The sequence below is a fragment of the Drosophila serrata genome, unplaced genomic scaffold (assembly GCF_035046125.1).
Source record: "Drosophila serrata isolate PLE 108 unplaced genomic scaffold, ASM3504612v1 contig_184, whole genome shotgun sequence".
Taxonomy (NCBI): domain Eukaryota; kingdom Metazoa; phylum Arthropoda; class Insecta; order Diptera; family Drosophilidae; genus Drosophila; species Drosophila serrata.
In genome coordinates this window covers 9,748,432-9,760,630 of record NW_028257082.1, presented here as the reverse complement: position 1 = coordinate 9,760,630, position 12,199 = coordinate 9,748,432, and the positions used below count along the sequence as shown (strand labels likewise).

Genomic DNA, 12,199 nt, shown 5'->3' with positions numbered 1-12,199 from the left:
TTTTCTAAAAATTTGCACGCATTGCATTGTTGTGCTTTTTGTTGTTGTTGTTTCTCTACTGTTTTTGGGGCTGTGTGTTTGCTTGTTTGTTTGTTTTTTCTTTGTTTGTTTGTCGCACACACATGTGTGCGGTTCCCAGAGGCAGCGTCGCCCCGAAAAGTATGCAAAGCAACAAAAACGAGCAGCGAAATCAGGAAAAAAGTAGGCGGCACACGCCATTACCAATGGGTGTGGGTGTGGATGTGTGTGTGTGTGCCAGCGAGTGTGTGCGGGTGTGAGGGATGTGGGAAATGTAAACGGAATTGTTTTGCTACCACGATGCTGGCTGTGCGAGTGTGGGAAAACGTGCGGGTGTGTATGTGTGACAAAGGGATAATGACTGGCAGCCAGGAGACCCACACACACACACCCTCCACACAAAACCCCCTCGCACACACACACACACACACACACACATCGCGCTGCGTGTCTTATCACCAATGAAGGAAAACACGCACGCCCGCCCAGCAAGCTCAAGGCAACGGCCACTCGGGCGTATTGACAACCACTAGGATATCCCTTCGCTGTCGCCGTTCTTTATCTCCTTCCCCCCTTCGCTTGGAGTCTTGCGTTTGCTAATAGGACCAGCGTCAGCTTATCCTGCAGAGAGGTTCGAGTAGGTAGCGCCAGCCCTGAAAGTGCATTATGATGAGAGGTGAAAGGCTTTATCAATGAGCAGGTGGGAGTCTAATTACTCCTTCAACAATGCTCAAGCTCAAATCCAACCTCAAGTGTGAGACAATGGTTCTTGAAAGTGATTAATTTCGAATATTCAATGCCTAACATATGTTACATAAAATCACAATTGTTTACTTTGTTCCTATTATTAAGCTTTAAACAATTTAATAATAAACAATTTAAATACATTTTTCTAAAAACTAGGAAAATCATCTTGTTGGGTAAAGCCATAATTTCATATTCATTATTATTCAAATACTTAATTTTATATTGCTTTTACTAACATTCATAATTTTTTCTCGAACTTCAAACCTTATCACACTCCCCTTACTTTAAATTTCCCGGCAATTCCCGATACATTTCTGGCATTCACAGTGGACTTCAGCAGATTTATCGATTGTTTTCAGGCAAGTTAACAACTCTGTACTCTGTTACAGGCCATGTTAAGCGCAGTGTTAATAAACAACTCGCTAAACCACCTTTACAGCACTGAAATATTTGAATTCAAAATTGACTTAAATAACTTGCATTTATTTTTGATAAACACTATATTAAGTTTAGAATTACGCTTCTAAAAAGTAGTTTGTTCAACAATTTCCTTTTAGCAAATGAGCGCATATTGCCACGCCCAATAATGCAGCGGCAATAACAACGACTCTATCGATTACATTTAAATGACTATTGTTCACTGACTCAGTTTGCGCGGGCATTGGGAGATATATGAATATATATATAGGCCAGTCGGAGGTCGTGGGGCGGGCATTGCGACGTCGTTGCTTCGGTTACGTTAACTTAGACAAATGTGGGGTCATTAAGCACTAGTTATCACATAGTAAACTTAGGGGGTAGGCAATTCCTCTCGCTTCCTCTTGATTGCTATTGCATTGGCTTGCAGTTGACTGATGATGGATGTACGGATAATCAGCGATACCCCAGTAGGTATTTGGGCAGATAAGTGATCGAGGACAACAGGCTATAGCTATAGTTACGGCAGGGAGAACAAAGAGTTGCAAAATAAGTGTCCATCTTAAGCTTTATTACTATAGATTAAACATTCTCTCGCCACCAAAGGTATATAGTGTATATACAATCCTTAACCACCTTAACCACCAATGTTCACAATCACCAAATCGTAGGGATTGTCGCCATCTGTTGCAGTATCTCCTGTCCGTTCCTCAGACCTGTGCAATCATTAGTTTTTGCAATATTTTAGTTTGTTGAATGAACCACACCAATGCAGAGAATAAAATGTAATCGTTATTACAAAGTAAACAAATAAGCAAAAAAACACAAGAAAATATACAACAAACATAGAAACTAAAATCAAGGGTTAATTAAATGATTTAACTGATTAGTGCAACCATCACCAGAACAACACGTAGCTATCAACTAAAAGGTGCTTACGAGTTGGTCAGTCCTCGATAGAACCACGACTTCCAGGACTTTGAAGACTCCCGATCGATCTTTGACTCGACCTCGGCACAAAAGTGTTTCCGGTCATGAGAGCGTCCACTTTTGCAGTCACAAATTAGTCGCTTCTTGCACTCGGCATCGCAGGTGGGTCGCGCCGGTGAGTTCTTCCAGTAAAATCTGTTTTTAAAAGAGATTCACTTAATATCTTAAAGTGATCTTTAACTTCTAAGACGACTGAACCCACTTGTAGTACAGCTCAAAGAGCTCCTGATTGTTTGTCAGCTCGTTGAGCAGATTATTCCAGTCACTGGGACGCAGAGCCTTCATATTGTAGGCGGCTCGTGCCGTATATAGTTTATACCATATAGGATAACCATACAGATTGGCCTCCTTGAGATTCATTATCCAGGACTCGTGGTCGATGACCAGCCGTGTGGTGGCATCGTGATCCCCATCCACATAGTAGATTCGATAGCCAGGATTCAGATCGTAGTAGGGTGAAACAGAAGGTCCTATGTAGGCAACGCTATTGGGATGATCTGTAAAATAAAGATCAAAGTTAATGGTTGATTTTAGAGTCTAGAAATAAAACTCTTACTCAGATCATGCGGATCGTAGAACATTTCAAACTCATCGTAGTGCGTGTGTCCATAAAACTGGGCTGTTATGGTGCTCTCATAGCGAGCAATGATCTTGTAAAAGTTTCGAGACCAGACCTTCAGGCAATCCGAATGTCCTGGGGGAATGTGACCAATTACATGCACCTTCTCATTAGAGAACTCGGCACTCTGCAGCTCGTAAATGAACCTGGAAAAGGGAATTAAAGGTACTTAGTACTTTTATAAGTTTTTAACTTCATATACTGCATTCTTACCACTGTAGTTCGGTGGCTGGATCTGTGGAGTTTAACAGGAGCCACCAGTTCTTGTTGTTGCAGTAATTCATATTCATTGAGATGATGCGGAAGCCAGGACGCACCAGCACTGAGTAGAAGGCACCCCGCCGCACCGTGTGGGATACACTTTGTGGCAACCAGCGACGCCACTGGACATCCAGTTCATCATACAGCCAACTTATTGAGATGTCCACTTGGTTGACGTAGGGAGGCGGGAAGCTGTTCACCGGAGCACTCTCGTGGTTGCCCAGCGCCGGGAAGATGGGCACGCCGGGGAACTTCTCCACCATCTGCTGCACCGTCTCCTTAAGGATGGCCAGGTTCTCCTCCTTGGTCTGGTTCCAAACATCGTGAGGCGGCAGATCACCGGTCCACAGGATGTAGTCAATATCCTTGTGGGTCTCTGCAATGTGGGCCAGCATATGATCCACCGTCCTCTTGGGTGTATCGCACTTCCTGTAATCTCCCCACTTCCCGGCTGCTGCATTCGGCGTGGCTGGTCGTCCACTGCTGAGACGACAGCACAATGGCTCATTGCACTCGGCATTGGAGCCCTCCGCATAATGGGGATCATAGTGGGTGTCGGAGATATGCAGGACCTTGAAGAACGGAGCAGCCTCCATGGGAATGGGCAGATCGGCGAGACGCGGTGGCTTGGGCACCGGCGGGAAGATCACCTCCCATTCGTGGTACGGGTTGTAGACATCCGCGCAGCCATCGCCAATCACAAAGCTGCACAGCTCGTCGGGACTGAGGTTGACTCGCTTTAGGACGTAAATCAACTCGGTGCCAAAGAGCTGGGCCACTCCCTGGCAAACCCTGGCACTCTGGATATTCAGATTCGTGCAGTAGTCAGTGATCATTTGGATCAAGTCGGCGTCCGTCTTGCCAGACTGAATCTGATGCTGGATCATACCGGCACCAGCACGGCAGGCGGTGCACGTCACCTGTGACATCAGACTGTTCTCCACCTCGAAGGCCACCTGCTTGAGGTTCAGCAGTCTCAAAGCCCTGTCCACGAAAGGAGGATAGACCAGACCATCTCCGCCACCTGCATCGTTCCACAGCATTCGGGAAGTGGCTGTCTGGTTCGCCAGGCGCTGGAGGAACTCTGCATCGGAGGCATCCGAGGCACTGATCTTAGTACGATTGGGATGGGGCACCAGTTCCAGATGCGGCTCAATGCTACGCGGCTGCTCCTCCACCACCCAGGGCTCTGTCTCGAGCTGCGTCCAGTTTATCTGAGGCCGGAGATGTGTGAACAGAAAGGGCAAAGCTGCAACTGAAAGAGAATTTCTTCGGTTAACCATGTCATTGGAGGATGCTGTATCTCTACTCACCATCCGCCACTGTCAGAGTGACCAGCAGGGCGATGAGCCAGCAGTTTGCCCTGCTACATGGCCACGACAACTGGCGCTGTGTCATAATGTTTGGGAATGGCTACGCCAGGTTCGCAGCTGCGTGACTTCCACAGCTCCAGAGATTCACAGAGATCTACAGGCGGGTCTCCTCCTCAAGTAGCAGCCGGCTTGACCTACATTGGAGGGTTTACCCCAGACAAGAAAAAATTAAACAGAGGCCGAAAATTGGAGAGTCATTATTTTGGGGAACAAGTTTCATTACGACGAGCAATATACAGAGGCTCGTCAACATGGGTTTTGTTTTGTTTTTTGTCTTTCAACATGCAGTTTCTTTTTCCTGTATGATTTATGGCAAGTGTCATTAAAGTTTTATGTAATATAAATTAAATATCTCCTCAGCTGGTAAGTCCCCGTAATACGTTCCTGAGAAAGTTGAGCCTGCTTATTTATTAATTCTACTTATTTGCAACATCAATTTCCCTTAGCTTGTTGCCACATTAACTGGCTTAGAGCCACAAAATCCTATTGCCTCCATCCACCCTTGACCTTTTCCTAGCTCCCTTAGGGACACTTGTTCCAAAACCCTAAATCTAAATTTCCATTTAAATCCATGCGTGTGTTTTTCGAGGGGGGGAATTTGGTACTGCTTTCATCAACATTTGACAGCACTTAAAATCTCGTTAGCTGTAAATGGCAGATGTTTGAACGCAGCAACATCAGCAGCAACAACATCGGCAGCAACATCAGCGATATATATGCAACATCAGCAGCAGTCAAGAACTGTCAACTCCCTCCCTTTGCTGCAATGCATGCCGCATTAGATGGAATTGTTGCAGCGCTTTTATTTGGATTGACAGATACATTTGTAGCTCACTGTTGCGAGTGACTCATGTGATGTGTCTTCCTCGCGAGAGAGTTGTTTGCCTTAAGCGAATACTGTTAGATATCACGGTTCGCATGGCATTAACTCGTCCGTTTGTTTACTGTTTTTCCCAGCTGAGTTGAAGCGAAAGATGCCTTATCAGCATCTGTCACTGGCTGCTTTTATTTATAGCAAGTTTAGTTTATTTTTCGCTGTAGCTTATTTATTTTTTTAAGACTCTCTAATCTGAAGGAGATTGCCTAATCAGTGTGAACTATATACTGAGTTGTATTTGAAAAAGAATAAATCAAAACTGAGGGAGCGAACACTATCAATAAAATAAGCCAAGGGAAAGGCTGAGAAAGAGTTGATGGAAAACTAAGTTGTATTGCTATTATTAACCTTCAAGATGTGCCTGAATATATATTATTCTTACATAGGAATAGCTACCTTTACCAAGCTGACTTCAAGTAAAAATGCTTAAACACCCAATAATTCCTTAACCCCTTGGAATTTTTGTCTCTCTTTCTTTAACGCCTTTTGACCCTGACTCATCTCCAGCCGAGGCTTTGGCCAGTCAGTCCGTCAATTGCCAGGCCATCACATGACACGATATAAACATAACAATCATGTGCGAGTAAACACAACAACTAAGCGAATTGATTTGTTTGTGATGGATGGCGGGAGTGTGTGTAGTGTGTGGTGTGTACTGTGATGTGTGTTGTGTGCGAGATTCATTATGCACCAGGCTCAATGCCAGACAATTGGCGTGCTCCCGCATCAAATCGGCCGACAATGTCTCATCTATGTATGAGCCACGGGCAGACGGCCTGTGGACAAGTGTCGCCAAGGTACATTGGCCTGTACGGAGTGAAATCGTTGGCGAGGCTTTTTATTTGCCTTTGGAGATTTGAGCGAAAATCGAAAGTGCCTTCTCTAGGGCCTAAGGTTCAAGAAAAATGCATTATTAACGCATTTGATAGGGGGTCTGTGAGGGTAAGCTCAGAAAACTCGTTTCGCGGACAAGGTTAACCGAGGACAACACTAATTTCCAACTGAATGCAGGTCAAGTTACAGTCATCAAAAGCGACTGAACCCAACAGAAAGACATTACAAAACTATAAAAAAATGGGAGCCTTTCGTTAAACAGGTTTCCAGAGCTCAAAGCTCAGAGTTATAGCTGCAGCACGTGGCCAGAAAAATGGATTTTTGGCACAACAAACCATCTGCATTCGACCGCATTCAGCTTTCACGCTCACAATAGGCCTCCCACCGAAAAAGGGCCGCTACCGCTGGAGGGGAAAAATATGTATGTGCAAGCCCAAAAAAAAAAACTATATATATATAAATATGTATAAAACTTTCACTTTCTTTAGAAATTATTTTTTGATAATATCATTTTCTTCTTTCTCTCCTTTTTGTTGTTATTTCGAAAACACTTTGGGATGTGAAGTGCTAAATGGAGCGGATACCAGCCAGGTCCCACGCCCAGAGCTTAAGTCATTCCGCTCAATCGTGTTGGCTTTGTCTTTTAGTGTCTATTGTATAATGTTGCTGCTGCTGCTGCTGCAGTCGGTCACGCTGCATGTAATGTTTTAATGAACATTTCTTGTTTTATAATAATTAGGAAAGAGATGGGAGTCTATCTCACTGTGTGCCACCTAACCGAAAATGAAAACGAAAGTGCGTTTCTTTTCTTTCTTTCTTGTTTTCCCCGCAGCAATTTGGTTATATGGAAATTTTCTCAAGAAAAGATACCGTTTATATTGATTTGACAAAAGAAAGCTTTAATTACCGGTAGGAATGTGTAAGAATTAACCCACTTAGATCACTCGTCTTGAATTTGTTACAATAAGTAGGAAATAGTTGCCATTTCAGGCACGTAAATATTAGAAAAGAAATGTGAATAATGCCTCGACGATCTCCCCCAACTGATCAAGAGATATGTCCATCTTCATTACACTTCTCAACAGTTTTCCCAGATTTTATTATTCATTGTCAGGCTTTGGGTTAGGGAGTGCGTGTGCTTCTGATTCGCCATTCGTATGGATGGAATGCTCTGGCCAATGGAACAGCCTCGTCATGACCAAATAGTGGCCTATATCTTGGTTGTTTTTGTTTTTATATATTTGTTTTTGTGGCCCCCGTGTTGGTTTTGGTTAGCGGTGGCTAATTAAACATGCAGTCGCCACCGTACCAGCGAGCCACCGAACCACTCATCGTACCTCAAATACCTGTCACGCACAGCGAACTGCACGCAAATAGCAACGGTTACTCTGGTTTTGTAAAGAATGGATATTACTATAGGGAGAATGGTCTTTAAAATGCCCTTAAATACTATAGGAATATTTTAAATACTTTAAAATAAACTAAAACTAAGTCTGAAAGTACTTCTGGTGAGGCTTACTTCATTTACGAACAAATTAAGAGTTCATGGGCTCCAAATATTTCTAAAAACATTGTATAAATTGTATATATTGTTAACCAATATTGTAAATTTCAAAGGGCTTTCTTCTGACATGTTTACATACCCTATAAACCCTCATACTCGATGATTATAGGGTACTCTTCCCATTGAAAGAGTAAAGCTGCGTGTAACCAATAGAACCCACAAAGAGAGCTAGCTAAAGGGACTGTGTCTATATAGAACCTGCTGCACAAAAGTGAGACAAAGTGCAGACAGTTTACAACTTGGCGGCATAACTGCAGATTTTGCAAGCGATTCATAAGCGTGGGGAGTTTGGAGCTGCGACGCATGCGTGACGGCGGAGAGCTGTGAGAGAGCTGAAGTGAAATGCGCAAACGTGTTTTTCCTGACGGCGCCTTCTGACGAAATGTGTAACAGTAAATCACAAACTAACACAACTGGTTTAATACAAACTAAAGCCGAATTAAAGCGAATCAAAATTAAATCAAAATTTAAACCAATCAAAGTCAAAACCAAATCAAATGAAACCAAAAACACTTTTCTTAACTAAACCTTTACCTTTTTCTTGAGGCCGAACTTTCGTTCTTGACCCACAACGAAGGCGCTTTGTTCTTTGTCGTTTCGTTTTCTTTTCTTTTTTTGATATTTGTATATTTATTCGGTTTCTTTGGCTCTTTCCCTTTTCTTCCACTTTTTCTTTCTCACAGTTACACTTTTTTATTTATATTTATAGACAATATTGTGCCATAATTCGCAGCTCTCGGTTGCTGATTATTGCCCTCGTTTATTTGCGTTTCATTTACGAATTTCTATAATCACACAATGCGATCCGAACTTATATATATTTTTTTCCTTTGGCGTGCACTCTACACTTGGCATTTGTTGTTTCTTTTTTTCCTTCGTAGATTTCACCCGCCTTCAAGCACTGTTTTTCGCGTCTTTCTCCGCTGAGGAAAATCCAACCGCTCGCCACGAACCGCCGCCACTGAATGATTCGACCAGCTTTTGAGTCGAGCTTAGCTAGGCAGCTGACGGCTGAAGAGAGTCGCCAAGAGAGAGTGTATTTCTCAGATCACCAGCTACCTAGAGAGATGGGTACTAAGCAAAGGGGGAGAGACACCTAGAGGGAGGTATAAAGAGAAATGTAAAGAGAAATATGGAGAGCTAACCAGAGAACACACTCAGCTTGTGACATTTAATTAGTTTGATTTGTATCGCGCATGAAAATCTATTAGCCATTGTTCCAAAACGGAAGTTTATGTAGTATAGATATAGAATCTGAACAACAGATCATACATTGTTTCGGCAACGATCTGTGGGTTTTATTATGAATGGGTTTCTTAGTCAGGTTAATTCTGGGAATAAATTAGTTTTGTATATAATTAAAATTAGTTTAAATGGGTTTTGAAATGTAGAAACATAAGTAATAATTCTAATTGAAATGAAGTGATATAATTATGGGGTTTCTATGTTATCTTAACCATTATTTAAATGTTTGTTAACCAGTTTATGGGTGATTCAATTTCTTGGCAAATGAAATAAAATTAGTCAAAACGAGTTGAGTTTAGTTAAACTAGAAAAGAAATAATTTTTGGCATCAAGCAGTAGTTTCTGATTAACACCCAAAATTTATTTTTATAACAAGCTTCTTGTCGGCTCAACTCTCGGTAAGAAGTTTGTTTAAATGATTATCAGTCGAATTAACTTTATTAAACTGATGTTTATTATTTAATAATCTTTGATATACTTATTAATATTACATCAAGCTTTATGAATTATTTATATTATATTAATATTAATATATTTACCAGAACTATAAATTAAACTAACTGAGGAAAGTAGCATATTATAAACCTTGCAGATTGCAAATTAATTATGGGCTTCATAACTAAGCTTAAAATATTCGCATTCTTTAAATCGTTATTTATATGACAATTTTTTAGACAAATCAAATCTTATAAATCTCATAACTAAGCCAAAAAAAACACTCGATTTCAATTCGGAAAGCTTTCGTATATTTCGTAACTCTGTATATCCTATAATATATATATATATATATGTATATATATATATAAGATTGTATAGATATTGTAAATATATAAAAAATACCAAAAATATTAATAGATAATTAACTCACTTGCATATAACTTCGTATAACAATAAATGTTTAAATAATCCGATGATAGTTCCCAAGCTAACTCCGTAAAAAATAGTTTATTTATTATAAGCACTGTAAAAACCGGCCGAAAAGTGGTCTTGATTTCTCAGTGTTAATGACTTAAACCTTCTTGATTTTTATATAGATTTTGCTTTAATGCTCAGTGCCTCCCTACACTCATGTTTTTGTTTATTGTTCTTGATTCTTTATATTTACACGTTTAATGAGGTACATAATATGTGCTCTTATATGCGATAGGTGATATGCCCACAATGACAAACAGTTTTTTTTTTGCGGACTCTAGATTTGATTGGAAGAGGTGGAGTGCAAGAGGAGGAGGAGGTGTAGTAGATAGATCCATCAATCAAATTCTGCTAACCGTTGGCCCCCGTATCCGACAACTGCACTCGGATTGATTTATGGCCATTATGGCTCCAGCTCCGGCTATCAGGCGGAGGACTCGATTGACGCACTCGACGAGTCATCGCACTGCTTGTAAATGGTGAACACCTCACGCTTGAAGCTCAGGAAGCTGAAGCGCCGCAGGCCACTGGGCTCCGAGTGCTGCTGCTGCTGCTGCTGCACTTCACCCGAGGGTTGGCCAGGTAACTGCAGCTCCAAATCCTTTATCTCCATGGTGGTAGCTCCTCCTTGCTTCTCCTTGGCTTGATAGCAGCGCCAGCTGAAGGTGGGTGCCCTCAGGCCACAGCAGCACCTGCTCCGGTTCGCCTGATCCATTGGCATAACTCCATCCTGTGGTTTGCCATTGCTGCAGCCAAAGAATCCACGGACTTTCTGCTTCATCAGCGTCACGGTGCGTATGGTCTGGGTGAGGAAGGTATAGAAAAGCGGATTCAGAGCACAACTGAATAGGTTTAGGATGCCAAAACTAAAGTACAGGAGCCAGTCAACGGGCTCGGAATAGGAGCCATAGAGACGCATGATCAAGAACACCCAGGCAGGCAGACGCAGGCAAATGAACACAGCCATCATCATCAGGACCACCACGACCATCTTCCTATGCCTCGCCTCCCTGGCCACAGCAGCTGCCGTGGTCTTTCTCACAGGTTCCGCTCGAAAGGTATTTGCTGGGGGCAGCGGACCTGCCTTTTCCAATGCAAAGGGTATGGCCACTCCCATGGCACTAACCAGGGTGGAGGGCATTAGGAGCTCCCCATTGCCCGACGATCCCAGTGACTTGAAATGACCCTCCTTGGGCTCCTGTCGCTGGACATGCTGCTCCTGGTGGTAGTGCCTGCGGAGCCACAGCTGCCTGGCTATTGTGGCATTCAGCCAGAGGAACGACACGATGCAGGGCAGAAAAATCAGGGTAAATAGTATGACGTAGTAGAGTCCAACGTCGTGCTGTAAAACAGAATATTAATAGAATTGCATAAGTTTATTCACACAGCGGTGGAGATAAGATAAGCCGAACATTGATTCAACAAATGTCAAACTGTCCGCTTTAATCGCTCTGTATTAGCGGCGATAATCTCTCCTCTTTCCCCAACTTACGTCTCCGGCCAGGCACATATGGACCAGCTCCAGTTCGGTAACGACCACCTCCTCCGGCTCAACTGTAACTATGCTGGTTGATGGCTCCTCCTCGGCCTGGTCGCACTCCACCTCTAGAAGATATATCCAGCGGTAATCATAGATTCCTAGTAAAGGTCCTGAGGCGCCTATGGAGCAGGCCCAGATCAGCAGCATGCAGAGGGTGCTGAAGCGATAGTCGGGATTCCAGAAGCCCAGAACAGGTCGCATTACAGCCAGGTAGCGATCCAAAGCGATGGCCACCAGGGTCAGGCTACCAGACAGCACCGAAGTGGTGGTAATAAAGGGCACAAACTTGCACATGAAGCCGCCAATTGTCTGAATGATATATAGATTAATTAAATTGTAGAAATAGAAAACATTCTGCAGCTAACTCTAAAAAGGAGCCAGTTAATCCTTAGTTCCCACTCACCCAAAGCTGCAAATACTCCGCCTGAAACTGTGCCATGTAGGACACCGTACAGAAAACTGTGGAGGCCAGATCGCTGCAGGCTAAGGATATCAGGCAAGCCCGAAAGAAGGGACGCAGCTTCCGGCGGGTGTTGACATAGAGAGTACCCAGATTTCCGGTGAAAGCCAGGACAAACAAAGTGCCCACCACCGCAGAGAAGGCATTCCGCTTGAAGGTATTCAGCTGGCTAAGATCACCGACAAAGACGCCAGGATAACGAGCGGTTGTAGGACTCTCCGTGGACTCGCCATGCTTGACCAAAGCCCACTTCAGGTATAGATCCAATTGCTCCAAGGTAAAGTGTATAAGGGCCATTTCCCGTACCGGCCCGAAAGTATGCCGCAAAACGGTCCGGACCCA

General features: G+C 43.1%; 2 protein-coding genes across 3 annotated transcripts; both read right to left on the bottom strand.

The window, feature by feature from the left end:
* Positions 1-1,227: 1,227 nt before the first annotated feature.
* On the bottom strand, positions 1,228-8,679 carry LOC110187977 (sphingomyelin phosphodiesterase). Of its 2 annotated transcripts, none has more exons than XM_020957536.2 (7): positions 8,235-8,679; positions 4,366-4,559; positions 3,005-4,307; positions 2,729-2,937; positions 2,375-2,669; positions 2,122-2,307; positions 1,228-1,696 (listed from the first exon to the last, which is right to left on the bottom strand). In XM_020957536.2, the coding sequence occupies exons 2-7, from the start codon at positions 4,448-4,450 to the stop codon at positions 1,639-1,641; spliced, it is 2,136 nt and encodes a 711-aa protein (XP_020813195.1). In that variant the 5' UTR covers positions 4,451-4,559; positions 8,235-8,679; the 3' UTR covers positions 1,228-1,638. The 2 variants fall into 2 exon arrangements, with proteins under 2 accessions (XP_020813195.1, XP_020813275.2); XM_020957616.2 differs by lacking the exon at positions 1,228-1,696 and adding an exon at positions 1,733-1,898.
* Positions 8,680-9,980: 1,301 nt separating this feature from the next.
* Positions 9,981-12,190, bottom strand: LOC110181273 (uncharacterized). The gene is made up of 3 exons (XM_020948988.2): positions 11,801-12,190; positions 11,350-11,706; positions 9,981-11,199 (listed from the first exon to the last, which is right to left on the bottom strand). The coding sequence occupies exons 1-3, from the start codon at positions 12,152-12,154 to the stop codon at positions 10,282-10,284; spliced, it is 1,629 nt and encodes a 542-aa protein (XP_020804647.2). The 5' UTR covers positions 12,155-12,190; the 3' UTR covers positions 9,981-10,281.
* Between the last annotated feature and the right edge of the window lie 9 nt (positions 12,191-12,199).